The sequence below is a fragment of the Scyliorhinus torazame genome, chromosome 22 (genome assembly GCF_047496885.1).
Source record: "Scyliorhinus torazame isolate Kashiwa2021f chromosome 22, sScyTor2.1, whole genome shotgun sequence".
In the NCBI taxonomy this organism is placed as follows: Eukaryota; Metazoa; Chordata; class Chondrichthyes; order Carcharhiniformes; family Scyliorhinidae; genus Scyliorhinus; species Scyliorhinus torazame.
This window is the reverse complement of record NC_092728.1, coordinates 52,281,761-52,303,584: the sequence shown is the minus strand read 5'-3', so window position 1 is coordinate 52,303,584 and position 21,824 is coordinate 52,281,761. Positions and strand designations below refer to the sequence as shown.

Here is a 21,824-nt window from a genome sequence, read left to right as displayed (position 1 = left end):
GACCTTAAACTGAATCAGGCCGAGCCTGGCACATGTTGCTGTTGACTTTACCCTACTCAGAGCTTCCGCCCACAGCCCGTCCTCCATCTCCTCACCAAACTCCTCCTCCCGTTTGAGTTTCTGTTCCTCCGTCTGAGACTCTTCCCCCTTCATGAGCACTTTGTAGCTATCCGAAACTCTACCCTCTCCTCCTTCTCCTCTAGAGACTATTCTGCCCTGGATCCCTATTGGCGGGAGGCATGGGAAGGATGGGACCTGTCTGCGTATAAAGTCCCGCATGTGTAAGTAACTAAACTAATTTCCCCTTACCATCCCAAATTTCTCCTCCAAGTCCCTCAAACTCGCAAAGCTCCCCTCCAGGAACATATCGCCCATCCTCCCCACCCCCGCCATGTTCAAAACACTCCATCCATGTTCCCGGGGGCGAATCGATGGGTATCACATATTGGAGCCCAGATAGACGCAACCCCCCACCCCCACATGCCTCCTCCACTGGCCCCATATCCGCAGGGCCGCCCCCACTACCGGGCTGGTGGAGTACCTGGCCGGCGACAGCGGTAGGGGAGCCGTGACCAGGGCTGCCAAACTGGTGCCCCTGCACGAAGCCGCCTCCACTCGCTCCCAGATAGACCCCGTACCCACCAACCATTTCCTTATCATGGCTGTGTTAGCCACCCAGTAGTAGTTGATCAGACTCGGCAATGCCAGTCCCCCCTCGCTGCGGCTCCTTTCAAGCATCGCCTTCTTCACCCGCGGGGATTTTCCTGCCCAGGCAAAGCTCATGATGATTTTGTCAGTCCTTTTCAAGAAGGACCGTGGGATAAAGATCAGGAGGCACTGGAAGATGAACAGAAATCTAGGGAGGATTGTCATCTTTACAGTCTGCACCCTCCCCGCCAGTGACAGCGGGAGTGCATCCCATCCACGAAACTCCCTCTTCATTTTATCCACCACCCTAATCAAATTTAACTTATGCAACCTGCCCCAGTCTCGTGCCACCTGTATCCCCAAGTACCGGAAATTTTCCTCCACCAGCCTAAATGGCAACTCCTTCAGTCTATTCTCCTGGCCTCTTGCCTGCACCACAAACATCTCACTCTTGGCCATATTTAATTTTTACCGGGTCCTTCACTCTGCACCCCTCCCATGAACCACTCTACATATTTCCCTGGCTGCCTCCCTCTTCCTGTGTTGCTGCGCTAGCAATCTACTGGCCTTCTCCCCATGCTCATACACCACTCCCCTCGCCTTCCTAAGTTGTTCCACTTCCTAAGTTGGCCCTACACGTGGATAGCACCCCCAGTTCCGCCTGCAATCTCCGTCTCTCCCTGAGTAGGTCCTCCCCCGGGGACCCCGCATGCTCCTCGTCTATCCGGTGAATTTCCCTAACCAATCTGTCCATTTCTGCTCGGACGGCCTTGACCCTGTGAGCCCGAATTGAGATCAGCTCCCCCCTCACTACTGCCTTCAGCGCCTCCCACAGGGTCGCTGCTGAAACCTCCCCCGTATCATTCACCTGCAAGTAATTTTGCATACACATCCGAAGTCTCTCACATATCCCCTCCTCCGACAACAGTCCTACGTCTAACCTCCATTGCAGGCGTTGGTAATTCACCCCCCCCCCCGACCTGCAGGTCCACCCAGTGCGGGGCATGGTCCGAGATAGTGATTGCTGAGTGTTCCGTATTCTTTCCCTCCCCTACACAGTCCCTGCTCACGATAAAAAAAAACAATCCTAGAATATACTTTATGAACATGCGAATAAAACGAGTAGCCCCTTCCCGCTGGCTGTCTGGCTCTCCATGGGTCCACAGCCCCCATTTGCTCCATGAATCCTTTCAGCTCCCTTGCCATTGCTGGGAGTCTGCCCGTTCTGGGACATGACCGGTCCAGCCCCGGGTCAAGGACCGTATTAAAGTCCCCCCCCCCCCCCAATTATCAACTTACGTGAGTCTAGGTCCGGGATCTTCCCCAGCACTCTTTTGATAAAGTCAGCGTCATCCCAGTTCGGCGCATATATGTTCACCACAGCATCACTCTTCTCCCCTCCAGCTTGCCCCTTACCATAAGGATCTGCCCCCGCCGTCTACGACTACGCTCTCCGCCTCAAACTGAACCCGCTTATTGATCATAATTGCTACCCCCCTGGACTTAGAATCCAAGTCTGAGTGGAAGACCTGGCTGATCCAGCCCTTCCTTAGCCTAGTCTGGTCAGACACTTTCAGATGTGACCCTGCAACATAATTAGGTCCGCCTTTAGAGCCCGCAAATGCGCGAACACGCGTGCCCCCTTTAACTGGCCCATTTAGACCCCTGACATTCCAGGTGATCAGCCTGGTTGGGGGCACGACCCCCCCCCCCCCCCCCCCCCCGCCCCACCGGTCAGCCATAACCTTTCTTGGGCCCGCCCCCGACCCATGCACCGTGCTATTCCTGGCTCGCCTCTTGGCTGCCTCCACCCCCGACCTCCCTTTCCATTACCTACTTTCAGATCCCCCCCACGTCAGCAATATAACTCCCCCACCCCCCCCTTGCAACATCCCCGATAACCTCACACTGCCATTCACTGGCTCCCTTGACTAGCCAATCTGCTAGCCCGGTGACTCATCCCTCCGCGCCCACTTGTCTCACTCACATTGTTTCCCCGACCTCATCTCCCCACTCCCCAGCACACCAACCCCCACTCCGACCCACTGGAGCAGTCTCACTAAGATGGGAAAGATCAGACAAGATGTAAACATCAAACAGCACCGCGAGGCTGGTCCAGGTACAACACAGTTCCAGCTGTGTACACAGAAAAGTGTTAACCCCACATCCCTTTCTCAGCACCAAAAAATAAATAAATAAATTATATAACATCGCAATAACCCAGTACCCGTACATCCCCCATCCGAAAACAAACATAAAAACCATAGACATAAAAGCCCCCAACCGACATCTTTAATCCCCATTGCTGACCGGCCACCCTTTTGTTACAATGCAGGCTCCAGCACACTCAGAGAGCCCAACAAAAGGTACCCACCACAACAGAAGAAAAAAAAAAAGGAGAGAAAAAAAGGAAAAGACCATTCGAAAGGGGGGGGGAGGGGGGGGGGGAATACCCTCCCCCCACAGGCAAAAACTGCCGGCAAAAACTACACCACAAGGCACCTTTAAAGCAGTCGACCTGCAGTCCAGGCACAGTAAGCGTCCCTTTAACCAGTAATTTCTCGGACCCTAGCTTGCGTCCGCGGGCCCTTTTTTCGAGACCAGCCCCTGATCCCTCACAAAGTCCATCACTTCTTCGGGCTCGGAGAAGTGGTGTTGGCCCTGATGCGTAACCCAAAGACGGGCCGGGAAGAGCAGACCAAACTTCACGTGCTTTTTGAACAACTCCTCCTTAACTTCTTTAAAGGCTCCATGCTGCCTGTCAAACTAAAATCTTCTACACTTCCAGGGTCCGTATCTCTCTATTCCCATCCTATTCATGGATTTGTCAAGATGCCCCTTAAATGTCACTATCGTCCCTGCTTCCAACACCTCCTCCGGCAGCGAGTTCCAGGCACCCACTACCCTCTGTGTAAAAAACTTACCTCGTACATCTCCTCTAAACTTTTCCCCCTCACACCTTAAACCTATGCCCCCCTAGTAATTGACCCCTCTTCCCTGTGAAAAAGTCTCTGACTATCCACTCTGTCTATGCCCCTCATAATTTTGCAGACCTCGATCAGGTCACCCCTCAACCTCCTTCGTTCCAGTGAGAAAAAAACCACACGGCTCTCTGCAGCCTGCTTGCTCCGAACTCCTGTCAAAACGTGATTTCTGACAGCTCTGCATGTTTTACTTATGGATTAAGTTAACCTCCGTTTCCTTCGCAACCTGAGGTTACACTTCGATTTCCCCAAAAATCTGATATAACAGCCAGAAATACAAAATTGTCAACATACTTTCCCGAGAAACCTCAAGACTTTTAGTGATGTCTTTCAGTTAGGGATGGTACTATAAAAATGAACTGGCTGTGAAAACCAAAGTCAGCGTACTCGCCAGAACATTCAACAAGTCACATGTGGATGACAACCACTCAAACATGTTCCCCCCACTGGTTCCACAAATGCACATTGCATCACACATCAAGTGATTAACAATGCAGATGGGAAAATACAAATACACTCAACCAATCTGGAATCAGCGTAAAATGACGATATTTTCTCGACGTAGCTGGTTATATAACAGAGCAGCTTTCCATCTCACAGTAACAGTGGATATATTCCTTACTGTAGCTTTAGACAGTGAAATACACAATCTTTTAAATCAGTTTCACCTCGCTTCATTCATTGATATTAATGGTGTGAAATGTCTCCACACTCTTGCCTGATCTTTGTCACCCCCCCTCAGCACTGCTTCAAGTCAAGAGCAAAGAATCATTATCTACATTGCAATGAACAGACCGTGCATGATTTCTGTTGATGTGGGCTCCATATCAGTGTGGGGAAACCGAGCATGAGCTGCTAAAAAATTTAAATTACTGTTATATTTGAGCCCTGCGGTCTTTTCTTGTGCATTTCTTTTAGTTTTACTATGCCAACTTTTAGTGTCACCTATTGGAGCTGTAACACTGGGCTCAAATTCCAGGAACATAGGCTCATTAAATAAAATAGTTATTTTGGCCTTGCAAACTGGAAATCAAAGCCCCAGAACGATTTAGCCACAGGCCACAACTACTTTTCTTCAAGAAACAAATGGCAACAAGCACAAAGAGGAAGAAATCACACATCTTTGGATGAAGTGAATATTTAAGGCTGATTCATCACACCTAGTCATAGTCCTTGCTTGTGGGAACTAATGATGGCTTTTTATGATTTCCCCCATCGTCCTTTTGCACTATGGCAACTGTTCAGCTGTGACTGATCCGCTGATTCACATGAGGTGCTTCAGCCCGTGTACGCTTGCAGATGTGCAAAACTTTAGATCTCCTCTCCTGCACCTTGTACTATCTTTCAATGAAGAGCAGGGAAATTCTCCCTGATGTTTGAACCAATATTTAGCCCTCGGCCAACATCGCTACAGTGGATTAGCTGGTCATTTTCACACTGCTATTTGCTGTGCGCAAATTGGTTGCTACATTTCCTACATTGCATCAGGGAGTATATTTCAAAAGTAATTCATTGGCTATAAAACATTTGGGATGTCCTGAGCACCACATTAATACAAGTCTTTCACATTCACACACATTCTGTCAACTACTTCTGTATCTTTACCACTGGGGTCATCTAATATCACTTATTAAACTGTATTTCTTTCTTTTTATTGCGTTGAATTACAGTAGCATGATTCCTCAGGGCTCTTTTAATTGATCAGCCATGATGTTGTACACAGTGAATTCATGAATTTAAGGTTTTTATTTATATATTGGGGAATATTAATGTATAGTAGAACGCCGGTGGGAAATCAATTAAGTCGGAGGCTGATCCATAACGACGGAGAGACGCAGCTCTGACAATCCTGGTTACCTGCGAAGCTGTTGCGGGCACTGGCAGAAAGTCAAGGCAGCAGGACTGCAAGACCAGCGAGGTGGGGGAGGGGGGGCGGGGGAGAGGAGGTTGTGTGGACAGGCCAGTTAGTAATCAGGTGAGAACAGCAACAGCAGGCAGCATATGGCCCAACGATCAGACTAATAATAATAAGAGGAAAAAGAAAAAAAGTAAAACAGTTCAGCCTATCAGGCAGCAACTGTGGAGGGAAATAGAGTTAACGTTTCATGTTGAGGTTTGATCAAAATAGCTGTTAACTCTGTTGCTCCCCACAGATGCTGCCTGATCCACTGAGTGTTTTTCCAGCACTTTTTGGTTTCAGTTCAAAAAGTGTGGAGTTAAGTCACAGTTCAGCAATAATTTTATTGAATGATAGAACAGGCTCGAGGGGCGAATTGGCCTATTTCTGTTCCTATGTTGCAGGGTTGGGGTTGGTGTGTCGAGGGTGGGGGTACAATGGAGGGATTTGAACACAAAGATGGAAATTTTAATACATTGCTTGAACCAGGAGCCAATGTAAGCCAGCAATCATGAGAGTGATGAGTGAATGGGATTTGATGAGAGTTAAGATACCGGCAGCAGGCTTTTAAATGAGCTCAGGAATTGAGGGTGCAAGGTCGGAGTGTATCGGCCAGGAGCAAAAGAAAACGTGAAAACATGGATAAAAAAGGAACCCAATGCGAGTACAATGGGCCTTATGAAATACCGCTTGATGAATGTTAAGGACTGCTGTTAGAACTGGCACAAAGGACTTTGGTGATGGTCACATCATGTCAGGTGGAAAAACATTTACAGACACAACACCATGAGAATGTTACAACCACTCTCCATTTTAAACCCATAGTGGGTGCAGAGATGCAAATAGAGCTGAGAGAGAGATCCAGAAACATCCTGGACAAAAACCTGTATTATGGAGCCGGCGAGTACAAAGTGACAACTGGCAATAAAACTGAATGCTGAAAGACGATGGCACAGTGGTTGGCACTGCTGCCTCGCACTGTCAGGGACCCGGGTTCAATTCCGACCTTGGGTGACTGTGTGTAGTTTGTACATTCTCCCGGTGTCTGCATGGATTTCCTCCGGTTACCTCCCAAGGTGTACAGATTAGGCGGATTGGTCATGCTAAAATTGCCCCTTAGTGTCTAAAGGTTAGGTGGGCTTACGGGAATAGGGCAGGGGGGTGGGCCTAGGTAGGGTGCTTTTTCTGATGAATGCAAGATTTTAGATATATTGGATTCTAAACATTGGCGTTTTAAGGGTTAAAAGCCTGGGTTAGGTGTGTTTGACTACAATAGTCTTGTTTTTAAAATAATCTTGTTTTGCAAAACCAGAACGATTTTTGGAGCAAAGGTGAAATTGACCAGAGCAAAAGGCTAAGCTAATGCACTGTTGTTTGACTAGGGGGAATCCCTGGGGAGTTAATGTGTTCCAACCTGGGCAGTTAATTTGTTTCAGCTTGGGGAGATGGTGTAATTACTGGGTGGAGCTAAGATATTCAGACATTTTGAGTAGGCTTTTGAGTCTTGATCTGGCTACCATTTAGACCACAAATAAAGTACTTTTTCCTACAGTAGGATAGTTAAAAAAGAGTAATAGTACTTAAAGCAGAGGACAAGGAAAAAGCTGAAACAAACCAGCTGAAACAGGTTTTCTGAAGACATCCAGCCAGAGTCTGCAGGAGCTCTAACAGGAACCAAATCTGTTTTGGAAAGCAATTATTTATCTGTGCCATTGGGATGTAGAATGGATTAGGAGATGTATGTTTTTTTTTCTTTCTTGGTGTTTAATTGGGAACATAGAAAGTAATTAAGGGTATTGTATTTACTGTATGGAGCAGTATGTTTAAGGAACAATTGTAAACTATTTTTGTTTGTGATGTTAAAGAGTTTAATATTGTGTTCATGATAAAGTTTTGTTTTAAAATACCAAATCCATATTATTTTGTGTAGTCACTCCTGAAGCAAAGTATTCTTTCCGCACAGCCTTATAAGTTAAAATAAAATCTGGAGGTTTCAGTCCAGTATCGTAGCCACTGTTGAGGTCTGCTCTGGGATTGTAATATCTTTCAGAGGGTCACTGCAGACTCATTGGGTCGAATGGCCTCCTTCTGAACTGTAATGATTCTAAAGGAGTGGTCAAAAGTCCTGATGATGGTTCATAAAATCCTTGCAAATTAATTACATGGGCATAATGGTGGCACGGTGGTTAGCACTGCTGTTTCACAGCGTCAGGGCCCCAGATTCGATTCCCGGTTTGGGTCACTGTGCGGAGTCTGCATATTCTCTCTGTGTCTGCGTTCGTTCACTCCGAGTGCTCCGGTTTCCTCCCATATGTCCCAAAAGACATGCTGTTAGATGAATTGGACATTCTGAAGTCTCCCTCCGTGTACCAGACAGGCGGGGGGAATGTGGCGACTAGGGACTTTTCACGGTAACTTCATTGTAGTGTTAATGTAAGTCTACTTGTGATAATAAAGATTATTATATTATTATTATACCTATAAATCCAAGCTAATGAACAGTTCAATAAGTAAGAAAACAAAATTGTGCAGATCATACCTAGCTTTAGATGTGCGAATGTTGAAACCTAAAGACTCTAATCTATAATTTATCGCTTATCTAAGATCAGGCATTTGCATACAAAGAACAACCAGTTCTATGTTCAAAACAGGACAAAGGATTAAAAACGTGACACCAGAAACACCAAGTTCAAGTAAACCAACTTAAATTAAATCTATCTGTATTGCTTCAAAGGGAGAATGCAACAGACTGAGTAATTGCAGGCCAATCAGCCGAACCTCAGTTGTTGCAAGTTATCGAAAAATTCTGAGTAGCATAAATCTTTGTTTAGGAAAACATGGATTAATCAAGGGCAGTCAGCTTGAATTTCTTAAGGAAAGGTCATGCCTGGCTTACTTGATTGAAAGGAATTAATAAGGAACAGCAATGAGGGTAGTGTGTTTGATATAGTCTACATGGATTCAAGCAAGTGCATTGGTAAGGGAGACAGAAAAGTAACAGCACATGCAATTGAAGGGGAGGTAGCAAGTTGGATCCGAAAATGGTTCAGTGTTAGTGTCATGTGAATGTCCCTTTAAGAAAGGCTTTTGTCTTATCACATGGTTTCAGTGATGTCATTGAGTGGGTGGAGCTGGGCTGTGGCTGTGTGAGTTGTTTTTGATTTCGTTTTCACATGTGGCTGCTTAGACAGAGAACAGAAGTATTGGCCTGTCTCTCTATTTTCATTTCAAATATCTGCTCCAGTAAAAATCACCTTGGTGGTGGCTTTAGATATAGTTAGCTTTCCGGAAGGGTTTAAACCTGCTGGTAAGACGGGATCAGAATCTCATGAAAAGCCAGTCTTATTTAAGTGAGAGTACAGAGTGCCGGGCCACGCCATCAAAAAGGGGGTTTTGGTTTATGGGATTTTGTTTTTGAATTGGAACAGTTAAGGGGAAATTCATTAAGCTGTGGGGTGTCTTTACGTTTATAATTGATAAGAATTCTTGCTGTGTGTTTATATAAATGTTAACTAAGTTCTTAAGAATAAAGCTTATTTTGATTAAAGTGTCTCGGAAGACTGATGAATCACACCTCAAATGACGGCTCTTATGCTCATCCGAGCCAAATCAACAAAAAGTTATTGGTCAGGTGAACGCCATAATATACATTGGAGTTTCTAAACCCTGGCCCATTATAGTTAGAAACCATAGAGCAATGGTCGATGGTCTTTGTGAGCAGTAGGCTATTCCCAGTGGGGTTCTGTAGGGCTCTATAGTATGTCCCTTGCTTTTTGTGATATGTATTGATGATTTACACTATCACCCATTTGCACTATCACGCAGTCGAGATCTACCCATACTTGCTTAGATAAACAAGAGGCCCCTTGCAGTTCATTCAATACTCCAGAATCAATTGCAATCATAACGTACAATGAAACAGGCCAACGTGGTGGGCAGGAAATGCTTGTCGCTTGCAGGAGGGCAGAGTGCAAAACTAAAAATCAGCAAAAGCTTCTCTTCAAAAAGAAAATAATCCATATTATAAATGAGGTTCAAAATGTTTTATTCTGTCTAAAGGACTATGTTTGAAGGTTAGGTACAACACCCCTGCTCATGAGCAGCTAAAAGTATTGTGTACCACATACCCCAACTTCGCACCACACAAATGATTCAATTGCAGCCTGCAGTGAAGATAGCAAAAAGACGGTCATTCTGACATTTTATTTCATGCTTTCCCAATTCCAATCACAGCAGCAGTTTTGGCAGAATTGGTTGAAAGGGTTTAAATCAATCTCCTATCTCTCCAATTTTAGATCCTCTCACGCAATGAAGAATACTGCAACTCAAGAAAAAGAAACATTTGCTTCCAATTAGTTTGCTTGTGATTCTGTGCTTTCCCCTAAACAATCCCTTATCGCTAAAACACCTGCATGAAGATTTATGAATTCTCGTCTCAGTCGTAAAGGCATCTTTGGATCTCCCGGTAAAATAGGTCAATTCAAGTGCACAAGTGGATCAGGAGAGAAAAGCCATAATTGAAACTTTGATGCTCCTACTTTTGTCTCTTACAGTTATTGACTCCATGTGACAGCGTACCTGGCGTATACCTGTCCATACACTTGTCTCGTTCCATAAACTCCCAAACGGGTACTGGTGTTGGGATTCATCTAGTCAACTGGACATTTTCATTCCTATTTCTCTTACCTCCTTCAAATTGACACTTGATCCCAGTAGGAGGCCAGCTGTTTCGTTGGACATGGACAGGTTGTGTGTCAAGAAGTTCTGAAGTTCATCCTGATCCTTCACAACTGATCCCAGGGTGAAGCCTAATAAGACACAAGAGCATAGACAAAATAATTAAATCCAAAACTTTAAGCTTTGAAAGTTGCTGCATTTTTAGACCAAATTAAAAATAAAAAGGTTCTTCGGAGAACATAGTGCAGAGGAAGGACAACTTTGGCTGTAGTACATTCACTCGCTCAACTCAGTTAGCTGTGCAACTTATTGTCAAAGCCCTGTAAGTCACTGTTGGTATAAGTGGTTACAATCATACTATTTACTGGGGGACAGAAGATGAAATTACCTGCACTCGAAAGAACTAGCTTCTTCAAAAGCCCCAATGCTCTCATTTGTACTTCAATAGCCGTGCTGAATAAATATTCTGAAATATAGCCACATTTGACACCCATTCCTATAACACACTGTGCTCTTCCCATTCGTGTGCCTCCTAAAAAGATTTCAAGCTACACTATTGTGTGGGACAAGCTTTTATTGAAGAGTTAACACGAGAATAGAGAAGCTATAATGCACCTTGATAATAGAGAAAACAACTTGCCCTTACAGAGCACCAGTTGCCCTTACAGAACACTCAGCTTTTCACAGAAATTGAATTACTTTATGGAGTGTAATCATTTTAATTATCTATGTAAATATGGCAGTCAACTGGCGCACAGTGATGTTCCAAAAAGAGCAGAGAGATAAATGACCAATTAATCTGTTTGAATGGCATGAGTTAAGGATAAATGATTGTAACAAAATGAGAAAACTCCTTTGCTGTTCTTCAAACGGTACCAGGGACCTTGTATTCCAACCAGAACAGGCAGATGGAATCTCTATTCAATGTCTCATCTGAAAAACAGCATCATCAACAGTACAACAGTCCCGGAGTACTGCGCTGTAGGTAGTTGACATTAAGCATTCAATTCTTAGGCTTGAATGCCCAACCTTCTAGCTCCGATGTAAGTGTGCTTTCGGTGAAACATGCAGGCACCATATTACAATAAGACTTGTCAAACACTACTCTTGATATTTTACATTGCATGGTTTCTATTATGACTTGAGCACAAAGCCCAGGTGTATGATAAAAAAAGCTTTTAGCTGAAGGAAGGAAGGAAGGATGAAAGCAGTATTAGATTTGGTTTTGGGAAATTAAGTCGGGCAAATGGATTATGTTCCAGGAGGAGATCATTCGGCCAACAATGACCACAAAATAAATTAACTGTGGAAGAGAAAGTATCACATGTAAAGATGTTCAACTGTGGAAGAGCTGACCTCAATGATTTTAAAAGGGACCAGGCACAGTTAGACTGGAAAAAACAGTTTTGGAGCAAAGCTGTAACGGAGCAACGCGGAATATCCGAGGAAGAGATTGTTCATGTACAAACTGACAAAATTCCTCTGACGTGGAAAGTTCGAGCAGCAAAGTTACTGCACCCTGGATGACAAGGTAAATAAAAGTTAAAATAAAAGAGAGAAAGGGTGCCTCTGACAAATGTTCATTTAATACCCGGGAAGATTGTGTAAAGGAACAGGAGGGAATTGAAAAAGTGGGAGAAGATGATACCATAAATAATTTTAAAAGGGAATTGAACAGGTACTTGAAGACAAGGAGGTTGCAGAGTTCCAGGCAGGAAGCAGAGATGTGACTGCTCTTTCAAAAAACTAGCACAGGCAAAATGGGTCAAATAGTCTCCTTCTGAACTGCAAGTTGCTACAATTCTATAAAAGCGTAACAAGAAATGATAGTCCTGTATACCAATATTCAGGAGATTAGCAAGAGAAAAAACAAATCATTTTTCATTGGGGATCTTGCCTCTGGAGACTTGAAGTTGAAAATGTACACTCCTAAAGTCGCCCTGGGTCTCGATGCTTCCAAGTGGTTGATTCATTTAGCACTTCATGGAACAAATAAAGGAATGCATTTTCCTATTAAAAATTACAGATCATGGTTGAGGAACTGCTGATGGAATGAATCTCTCTTCTAAGTTTACAAAACAACATATTACATTTATATTTATTCAATATACACAGGTTCACTTCAATTGCTAAAAGGAGAATCAGGAAACTGCACCTTCATTTTCTTGGCCTTAATTATGAGCTTCCTTTCTCCAATGTGTTTCACTGAACAACCACAGCTAAACCATTTGAACAATAAGCGTGCAGTTCCTGTGCCCAGCCATCTTTCTCCTTAATTGACGCAGCAGCAGGATGATCATAGTGGGCCATTTGACAAGCTCTCAATCATAAATCTTGCTGCTCCTCAAATTTCCAGTGTTCCCAGAATCAACAAATTCAGGAAATACAACAGAGAATTACATCACCAACCCTACCCGCCTCCAGTAAAATATCTCATGTTGTCATCCCTGTGTCAATGATACGGGTGCTGTAATACCAATCATGTCAATTATATCAACCATGCTGCTATAATATCAATAGGTGCCTCTTAAGAAATAGTAATACATCACCTCAGTTTTACATCACATACACATATCATCTACCCAATGCATCGTCCCATGCCACACATCAACCATAGATAAGTAATTTGCTCTCTAGCCTTCACCAGAAAGAACACAGAAGCAATCTAGGTTGACATACTCTCTATTTTGGGTCATCAATAGGTTCATATTCTTTCCACTTATTCATTCATATTATATAGGATATATAGCACAGAAACAGGCCAGTCCATGTCGGTGTTTATGCTCCACTCAAGCCTCCTCTCATTCTTTCTCAGCTAACTCCATTGGCAAGAACCTCTATTTTCTTCTCCCTCAATGGCCTATGCAGATTCCTCTTAAGTATATCAATACAATTTTACCTCAACCAATCCCTGTGCTCGTGAATTCCACATTCCCACTACTCTCTGGGCAAGAAGTTTCTTTTGAATTTCCTAGTTAATTTCTTGGTGACAAACTTTATACTTGAGCTTTGCATTTCCCCACAAGTGGAAATGTTTGCTCTAAGTCTACATAATCAAAACCATTCAGAATTCTAAAGCCTTTTGGGTCACTTCAAGACAAAAGAGGCCCCCATACATGTGCATCCTTTCTTAATGAGTATATCCTCATATTTCTGCTCTCATCCTTGGAAATCTGGATCAAATTCATGGTACCCCACTTCAGTTGGCGGCCATGGAGTGAGTGATCACATATTTGGTGGCTCCCTCTCAATGTTGAATTTTTTGGTCCTTCCCCAGATCGGAGGGGTGTTTGATGGCAAAAAGTGCATGAGTACTGCGGGAACGTAATACTCCTCTAGTGGGACCGGCTTATGGCTTACCGGACGAGGAGTGTAACGAGCAAGAGGCAGCAGTTAGAGATTACTAGAGACGCGAGGATCGGTTGACCTCGCTGGAGGCGGAGATCGGGGTGGTGACAAGCAGCCAAAAAAGGCTGAGGAAAAGTTGGAAGATCTTGAAAATAGCTCCATAAGGCAAAATCTCTGGATCATTGGGAAGCCTGAGGGTATTGAAGGAGCGCAGGCTGCCAAATATGTGGCAAACATGTTAGAGGAGCTGATGAGGGAAGGGGTCTTTGACTGTCCTTTCGCGGTGGATCAAGTGCAAAGGGTGCTGGGGAGACGACCACGAGCGGGGAAGCTGCCAAGGGCATTAGTGGTGAGGCTGCATTATTTTCTCAACAAAGAGAAGATTACAAGGTGGGTGAGGCAGACAAAAGAAGTGCAGCTGGGAGGAGGACGAATTGGGTATTTATCAAGACCTGGGAGCGGAGCTAGTCAAGTGGAGGACCGGTTACAATCGGATCAAGACTGCCCACTATAAGAAGAGGGTGAGGTTTGGGGCTCTGTATCCCGTTCGTATGTGGATCGCGTAGCAGAACCAAGAGTTCTACTTTGATTCACCGGAGGAGGTGAAGGACTTTATGAGAGACCATGGGCTGGGAGGAATGTGAGGACATTGAACTTTGGAGTTGTGCTATGTATAGAATGGAGCACACAGGGTGGGTGGATTGGCGAAGGTGATGGTGATGGGAATGGAGTGGGTGAGCGTGCCTTTTGTTTTTTCTTGCATGTTTGTTGTTTGGGGGGTTGGGGGTTCAAGGGTGGATTGGGAGGATGGGGGGGGGGGGGAAGTCCCCCCAACCCGGTTGATTACACGGACCTTGCGGAGAGTTGAATGGGCCGGATAAACGGTCGCGTGTTTTCACACACTTGAGGAGCTTGAAGGCGGATGTCGCATTTCTTCAGGAGAGGACGCATCTAAAGCTGGGAGATCAGATGAGGCTAAGGAAGGGTGGGTGGAGCAGGTGTTCCACTCGGGGTTAGACATAAAGACGAGGGAGATGGCAGCGCTGGTCAACAAGAAAGTGGCCTTCGAGGTTGGCAGTATTGTAACTGACCCTGGTACCAGATACGTGATGGTTAGTGGGAAGCTGGAGGGACGCCTGTGGTTCTGGTGAATGTTTATACCCCAAATTGGGACGATCTTGATTTCTTGAGGTGGGTATTAGGGAAGATTCTGGACCTGGACATGCGCAGGCTGATAACGGGGGGGGGGGGGGGGGGTGATTTTAACACAGTTTTGGATCCAAGGCTGGACAAGTCATGTCCCAGGTCTTTGAAGGTATTGGCTATGGCATAGGATTTGAGGGGTTTCATTGGCTGTATGGGGGGGGGGGGGGACCAGTGGCAGTCTGGGAAGCTGGGGGCAAAGTAGTTCTCGTATTTTCCGCATGTGCACCGGGTATGCTCCCGGATTGACTTTTCTGTGATGGATAGGACACTGTCGGGGGGTGACCAATTCGGAGTATTCGACCACGCACTGCACTAGGTGGATTTGTGGTTGGCACAGGGGAGGCTCAGCGGCCGCAGTGGAGGTCGGATGTGGGATTGCTGGTGGACAAGGGTGTGTATGAGAGGGTCTGGACGGCCATCCAAAGCTATGTAGAGCTGAACGACATGAGAGAGGTCACAGTCTCCATGCTATGGGAGGCACTTAAGGGGTGAATTCATCTCAATTTGGGTGCACAGGGAGAGGGTGAAATGAGAAGAGAGAGCGAGGCTAGTGGAGGAGATTTTGAGTGTGGATCAGAGGTACTCTGTTGTGCCAGACGAGGTGCTACTAAAGGAGAGAGAGAGAGAGAGGGAGGCTCCAGGTTTAGGTTGTCGTCCACGAGAAAGGCGGTCGGGGAATTGTGGAGGGCCAGAGGGGCAGTGTATGAGTATGTGGAGAAAGCAAGCAGGGTGTTGCCGCACCAACTGAGGAAGCAGGCAGCAATGAGGGAGATCGGAAGGGTGAGGGATGAGAGAGGCAAGGTCGGAGTCGAAGGGGTGAATGGGGTCTTTGAGGCCTTTTAGAGATGGCTGTATGAGTCAGAGCCTCTGTCTGGGGCGGGGGGAGAGATATGAGGCGGTTCTTGGATGGGATAGAGTTCCCGAGTGTGGGGGAGGAGAATGTGCTGAGATTAAGGGCCGCGATTGGGCTAATGGAGGTGATGGACTGCGTGGGTTTGATGGAGGCCGAGAAGGCCCAGGGCCTTCTAGCCGAGTTCTACAAGAAATCTGGTATGGAGCTGGGGCCCCTGCTCCTGGGGATGTATCATGAGTCAAGGGTAAGGGGGATGCTCACCCCACATTGTCGCAGGCATCCATTTCATTGATTTTAAAGAAGGATTAGGACCCGGAGCAGTGTGTGCCATACTGCCCGATTTCACTGTTAACTGTGGATATGAAGTTGCCAGCGAAGGTGTTAGCATTGCGGACAGAGGTCTGTTGCCGGATGTGATAGGAGAGGACCAGACGGGGTTTGTGGAGGGGCGTCAGCTGTTGACAAATGTGCGCAGGTTGCTCAATGTTATTATGATGCCCTCGGAGGGACAGGAGGTAGAAGTTGCGGTGGCAATGGATGCGGAGAAGGCTTTGGATTGGGTCAAATTAACATATTTGTTAGAGGTGGTGGGTCGGTTCGGGTTTGAGCAGGGCTTCGTGGATTGGATCGGCTGCTGTACAGGCAGCCGGTGGCTAGTGTCCGGACAAACAGGACGTGTTCGGAACGCTTCGGTTTGAATTGGGGGACGAGGCAGGGGTGTCCGCTCGCCCCGCTGCTTTTTGCTCTGGAAGCAATGCAGGCAATATTTTGGGTTGGAAGGCATGCCTCGGTGGGCGCCAATGTGCATTAATCATAGGTGTGTGTCGGCGAGGCTGGATGCGAGGTACATGGCTGGTCTTTTAGAATTCAGCAATCGATGAAGAGAAAATAGAATATAAAGTAAACTAGCGAGAAACATAAAGAGAGACTGTATTTAAAAAGGAAAAGATTATCAAAGACAAATGTAGATCCATTGCAGGCAGAGACAGGACAATTCATGACAGGGAATAAGGAAATGACAGTGAAAGTAAACAAACACTATGTGTCTGTCTTCATCCTGCTCCATCCTGTCCCCATTTGGGGGGACCAGCACTGAACGGCGCTCGCCTGAGATCTCCAAGGCAAGGGAGTTAGATCCCACACCTGGGAGACTCTCACCTTGGGTAAATCATGGGAATGCAAATTAGAGTGAGACTAGCTGTTTTATTTTAATATGCAGATTTGCCACATTCACATCACGCCGTCTCGCGGGATCGCGTTAGATCCTGAAAGAGGGATCGCCTGGCATCTACCGGTCGCGTTGCATCGCATCGCTGCCTTCTGTGCATAATGTGGCCAGTAGATCTCGCCCCTAGTTATAAGTTCATTGGTCACCTAAAACTACATGATCAAACAAAGGTGCATTGCGGACATTTCTTTTCTTTTCTGATCTACAGCATTCACATTCTAAACGGGATCACAAATGTCTCCATCGCCATCTGGGCACAAAGAGGAGGCCAACAGATTGCATGATGGAATGAAAATTCTCAACACCCATATTAATGGAAAGGGTGATTCCATGGATAATTAGTACCTGTAGCAATTGGAGTCAATCCCAGACTTCTATCTGTGCACACTGCAAATGACAGTTTCCATAGGCAACCTGTCTTCCCCAAGATCTAAAATTCACAACTTGCAGCACTCAAAGAACAGGACTGAAATGTTAAAGGTATATCCTTGTACCAGCTGGGCACATATTGAAATTCATATGGTACACCCTTCTCATCCTGCTACCTTTGTTGAGCAGGGAAACAAGAAGATTTCAGACTAAGGCACAAATTCCAATTATTCCAATAATTAAACTTAAGCGAAAGTAATCTAAACAGGTAACCCTAAACAGCAAATCAGCAGCTTGTTGTATGTAGCACTTTTGAATGTAGAAAAATATCACAGGGTGCTTCACTGGAGTACAATGAAAACACTGGAAGCTACGCTGAAGGAGATCTTAGCAGGCATGACCAAAGGCCTGTTAAACTGACTTTTGCGGGACCTGGCGACCTGGTTAGGTTAGGAAACAATATGGAAGAGGCTCCACCCCACCCCCCGGATATCAGCAGTTGGACCAGAAGTGGTCGAGTGCAGCGGCAGGGCTCAAAGCGGGAGCAGCGGGGACCCCAGGCCGGGCAGCGAAACATGGCGGAAGGCAGGAACCAGGGAGTGGAGGCTCACTGGCCAAGGGAGCAGCAGATGGAGTTTTTTAAGAACTGCTTCGCCGAATTGAAGACCCGATGAGGGCGGTAATGGACCGAATGGTCAAGGCGCAGGCGGTCCAGGAGAAGGCGCTCAGGGAGGTCGAGGGGAAGCTCTCCAGCCAGGTGGACACGGTGGCGGAGCTGGAGCATGAGGTGGAAGAGCTGAAAGTCCACCAGAGGAGGATGCAGGAGCAGCTTGAAGAGCTGGGGAACAGAGCCAGGTGGCAGAATTTGATGATCGTTGGCCTCCCCGAGGGCTGTGAGGGGTCGGATGTGGGTGCATACATGAAAGGTATGCTCGAGGCGCTGATGGAGCTGGAGGCCTTCCCCGACCCCTGGAGTTGGATGGGGCGCATAGAGCAAGGAAGCCCAGGATGGTCGACTGACCGAGGGCCTTGGTGGTCCGCTTTCACCGGCTTGCTGACAGGGATCGTGTGCTACGATGGGCCAAGGTGGAGAGGAACAGCAGATGGGAGAATTGCGAGGTGCGCATTTACCAGGACATGGGAACGGAGCTGGCCAAGAGGCGTGCAGGATTCATCAAGGTGAAGGCAGCCCTGTACAAAAAGGGGGTGAGGTTTGGAAGGCTGCATCCTGCGAAGCTGTGGGTTACGTTTGAGGAACTCCACTACTATTTTGAGACATCGGAGCAGGTTTGGACTTTTATCAAAGAAAAGAAGCTGGACTTGAACCAAAGGGCACTTAGTTTTTTCAGTGTTGTACAGTGGTGGCGATCTGTTAACCTAAATTGCTCTGAATAGGAGTGGGGGGAGTTTTCTTGAAAGAAGAAGCTGGACTTGAACTGGGCTCTCAGAGCTTTTGTGTGGCGGCGGTTTGTTAGATTATCCTGTACTGTAATATTCTATCCAAGATTGTTTTCAGTCGGGACGGGGAGCTGGGGCTGGAGGGCGTACTGTGTGGGGTGTTTGTGGGAGATTGCATCGGGGGGGGCGGGGTAGAGAGAGGGGTCCTGCAAAGGAGGTCCTGCGCTTGGTACCTGATGGCATTAGATCGGTGCCTCGGAGAGGGGGAGGGGCTAGGGGCTGGTCAGGGGACTTGGAAGGGCACGGAGAGATACGATCAGGTTTCAGGTTAATGGGTCCTTGGTGGGTGGGGGGAGGGCCCGAGTGCTCGGGTGGGAGACAGACAGGCGCCAAGGGCAGGGGTCAGCATAGCTAGCGTAGGTCAGGGGGTACCAGGGAGAGCAGGAGGAGGGGTGGGCTAGGGCCAGGCACGGGGCTGGCCTGGCAGGTCAGGCCTCGGGGGGGGGGGGGGCAGACGGGAAGGGGAGCAGAGGAGACTTTAGGGGGCAAGGGGGTGGTGTTGAGGGATCCCCTGGGGGAGAGAGTCGCTGCGGACTCTCAGGGGGCAGCGCAGGAAACCGATAGCAGCAGCACCCGGGGAGCGGGGGGAGGGGGGGTCAGAGCCACATTAGTTTAGTTGAACACGTGGGGCATGGCAAACAGAGTTGATAGGGAAATGCTTTGTTAACATGTTTATTCTTTCCCACTGTTTGTTTTCACTATGTTAATGCCCTTTGCATAGGCCCTGTTTTCTCTCTGGAAATGTTACAAATTTGTTTGAAATTTTTTCAAAAAAAATTTTCAAACATTTTTTAAAGAAAAAACAAAGAATGGTCTCAATAGAAAAAGGGAGGTAGAGATGCAAAGTTGTTTTGGGAGCAGATTCTAGAACAGTAGATTTTTTTGTGGGCAAGACAAACCTGAGCCATTTTCCACATTGTTAGCTAAATGCCAATATTACACCTGTACTGGAACAGTGTGGCTGTGGGCACAGGTAGGGCTGGAGCACAAATCTTCAGTACTACTTCTGGGATTTTGTCACGGCCTGTAGCCTTTAGCTGTTTTTTTTAATATCGCATGTAAACCTTATTTGCTAAAGATTGACATTTGTGGTGTTGGGGGCCTCAGGAGGGGAACGAGGCACATCTAACTGAGAGTTGTTGTAAATGTTTCAGCTTTGTCTTTTCCACTGATGTGCTGAGCACCCCCATCATTGAGGATGGGTGTGCTTGTGGAACCCCTGTCTCCTATTAGTTGTTTAATCTATCAACATTCAAGACTGGATGAGACTGGACTGAAGAGCTCCGATATCCATTTGTTGTGGCATCATTTAGCACTGAGTATAGCGTGTTGTTCTATTATTTAATGTGTAATTCTACTGTAGCTTCACTAGTTGGCATCTCATTTATAGTTATGCCGGATACTACTACAAACATACTCTCTTACACTTCACATTGAACTTGTTTTAACGGTAACTGTAGAGTGATAGATAGACCGAGTGGTCACAAAGTTACAGATTGTGGCTGAACACAATTCAGTGATAGCCCACTATGTCTCCGCAAGCACAGTCCCAGGTTCGATTCCGGCTTGGGTCACTGTCTGTGCGGAGTCTGCACGTTCTCCCCGTGTCTGCGTGGGTTTCCTCCAGGTGCTCCGCTTTCTTCCCACAGTCCAAAAATGTGCAGGTTAGGTTGGTTGGCCAAGACAAATTGCCCTTATAAATGTCCAAATGGTTAGGTGGGGTTACGGGGATAGGGTGGAGGCATGGGCTTAAATAGGGTGCTCGTTCCAAGGACTGGTGCAGACTCGATGGGCCGAATGGCCTCCTTCTGCGCTGTAAATTCTATCTATCTATCTATGAATGCCCAGTTTTGAGTTAATAGCTCTGTGCTGAATCTATCCCAGTTAACACAGTGATGGTGCCACACTACACAGTGGAGGGTGATCTCAATGTAAAATAACAGGGCTTTGTCTCCACAAGGGCTGTGCAGTGGTCACTCATACAAATACTGTCATAGATAAATGTACCAATGACAGATAGATTGGGGAGAATGAGGTTAAATAGTTTTCTTCTCATACTGTTTCTCTCACTGTCTGCCACAGACGCAGGCTGGCAGTTGTGTCCTTCAGGATTCGGCCAGCTTGATCACTATAGGTGCCATCATGCCAGGTTTATCGAAGGACATCAAAGTGTTCCATTCAGAGTACATTTTTTGCCCTTGCTACCTCTCAGTGCTTCCTCCAAGATGGGATGAATGGTCTTGTTTTGTTCTGTAAGATTTTATGCTCCCATTGTCCTTTAACATAGATTACATAGAACATACAGTGCAGAAGGAGGCCATTCGGCCCATCGCGTCTGCACCGACCACTTAAGCCATCACCTCCCCGTAACCCAATATCCCCTCCTAACCTTTTTGGACACTAAGGGCAATTTAGCATGTCCAATCCACCTAACCTGCACGTCTTTGGACTATGGGAGGAACCCGGAGCACCCGGAGGAAACCCACGCAGACACGGGGAGAACGTGCAGACTCCGCACAGACAGTGACCCAGCGGGGAATCGAACCTGGGGCTGTGAAGCCACAGTGTTAATCACTGTGCTACTGTGCTGCTCAAAGTGAAAACCAATAAATGGCATCCCCCAAGCAAACTGCAGAGGGAGTCCCAACCAACTCCATTTGTGTTCGATCAAGCAATGCATATAATCACCATAAACATAGCTTGGAAAATAACAGTATAAAGGAGACACATTAGTGAATGCAGAATCCTATCAGAAATTCATCGTTATGACTTCTGCAAAGTTTAAATTGGCTGATGTTGCAACACGTGATCACACAAAATATAAAGCTTTGAGATAAAGTAAACATTTTTAGTCTCTATTTCCCAATGTTCTCTCTCAAACACACACACACACGTGTGCGTACACACTTGCACACACGCATACATTCTTCCTGTGGAGGTCTAAATGTAGAAATAAATAATCACTGTAACAAAAGATTAAAGATGTAAACTGAAGATTGCACTCATCATCTCCCATAATAAAACTATTCAGCCTCAGTTCCTGGAAAAACACTAGAAAAATATTGTACAACTAACTGTTCAGGTCTTACTTTGGTAAGTTTGATATGGGTTTATTTGTCCCTTTGTTCAGTTCTTGAAGTAACAAAAAGTATATAT

At 46.3% G+C, this 21,824-nt stretch overlaps 1 protein-coding gene across 3 annotated transcripts in view; it reads right to left on the bottom strand.

The window, feature by feature from the left end:
- The window catches only part of abca2 (ATP-binding cassette, sub-family A (ABC1), member 2), a 739,176-nt gene that overhangs the window by 450,119 nt on the left and 267,233 nt on the right, over window positions 1-21,824 (bottom strand). For all 3 annotated transcript variants that reach the window (XM_072488215.1, XM_072488216.1, XM_072488217.1), the window contains one exon: window positions 10,216-10,337. In XM_072488215.1, the coding sequence (XP_072344316.1) occupies window positions 10,216-10,337 (122 nt within the window). The remainder of the gene's footprint in view (window positions 1-10,215; window positions 10,338-21,824) is intronic.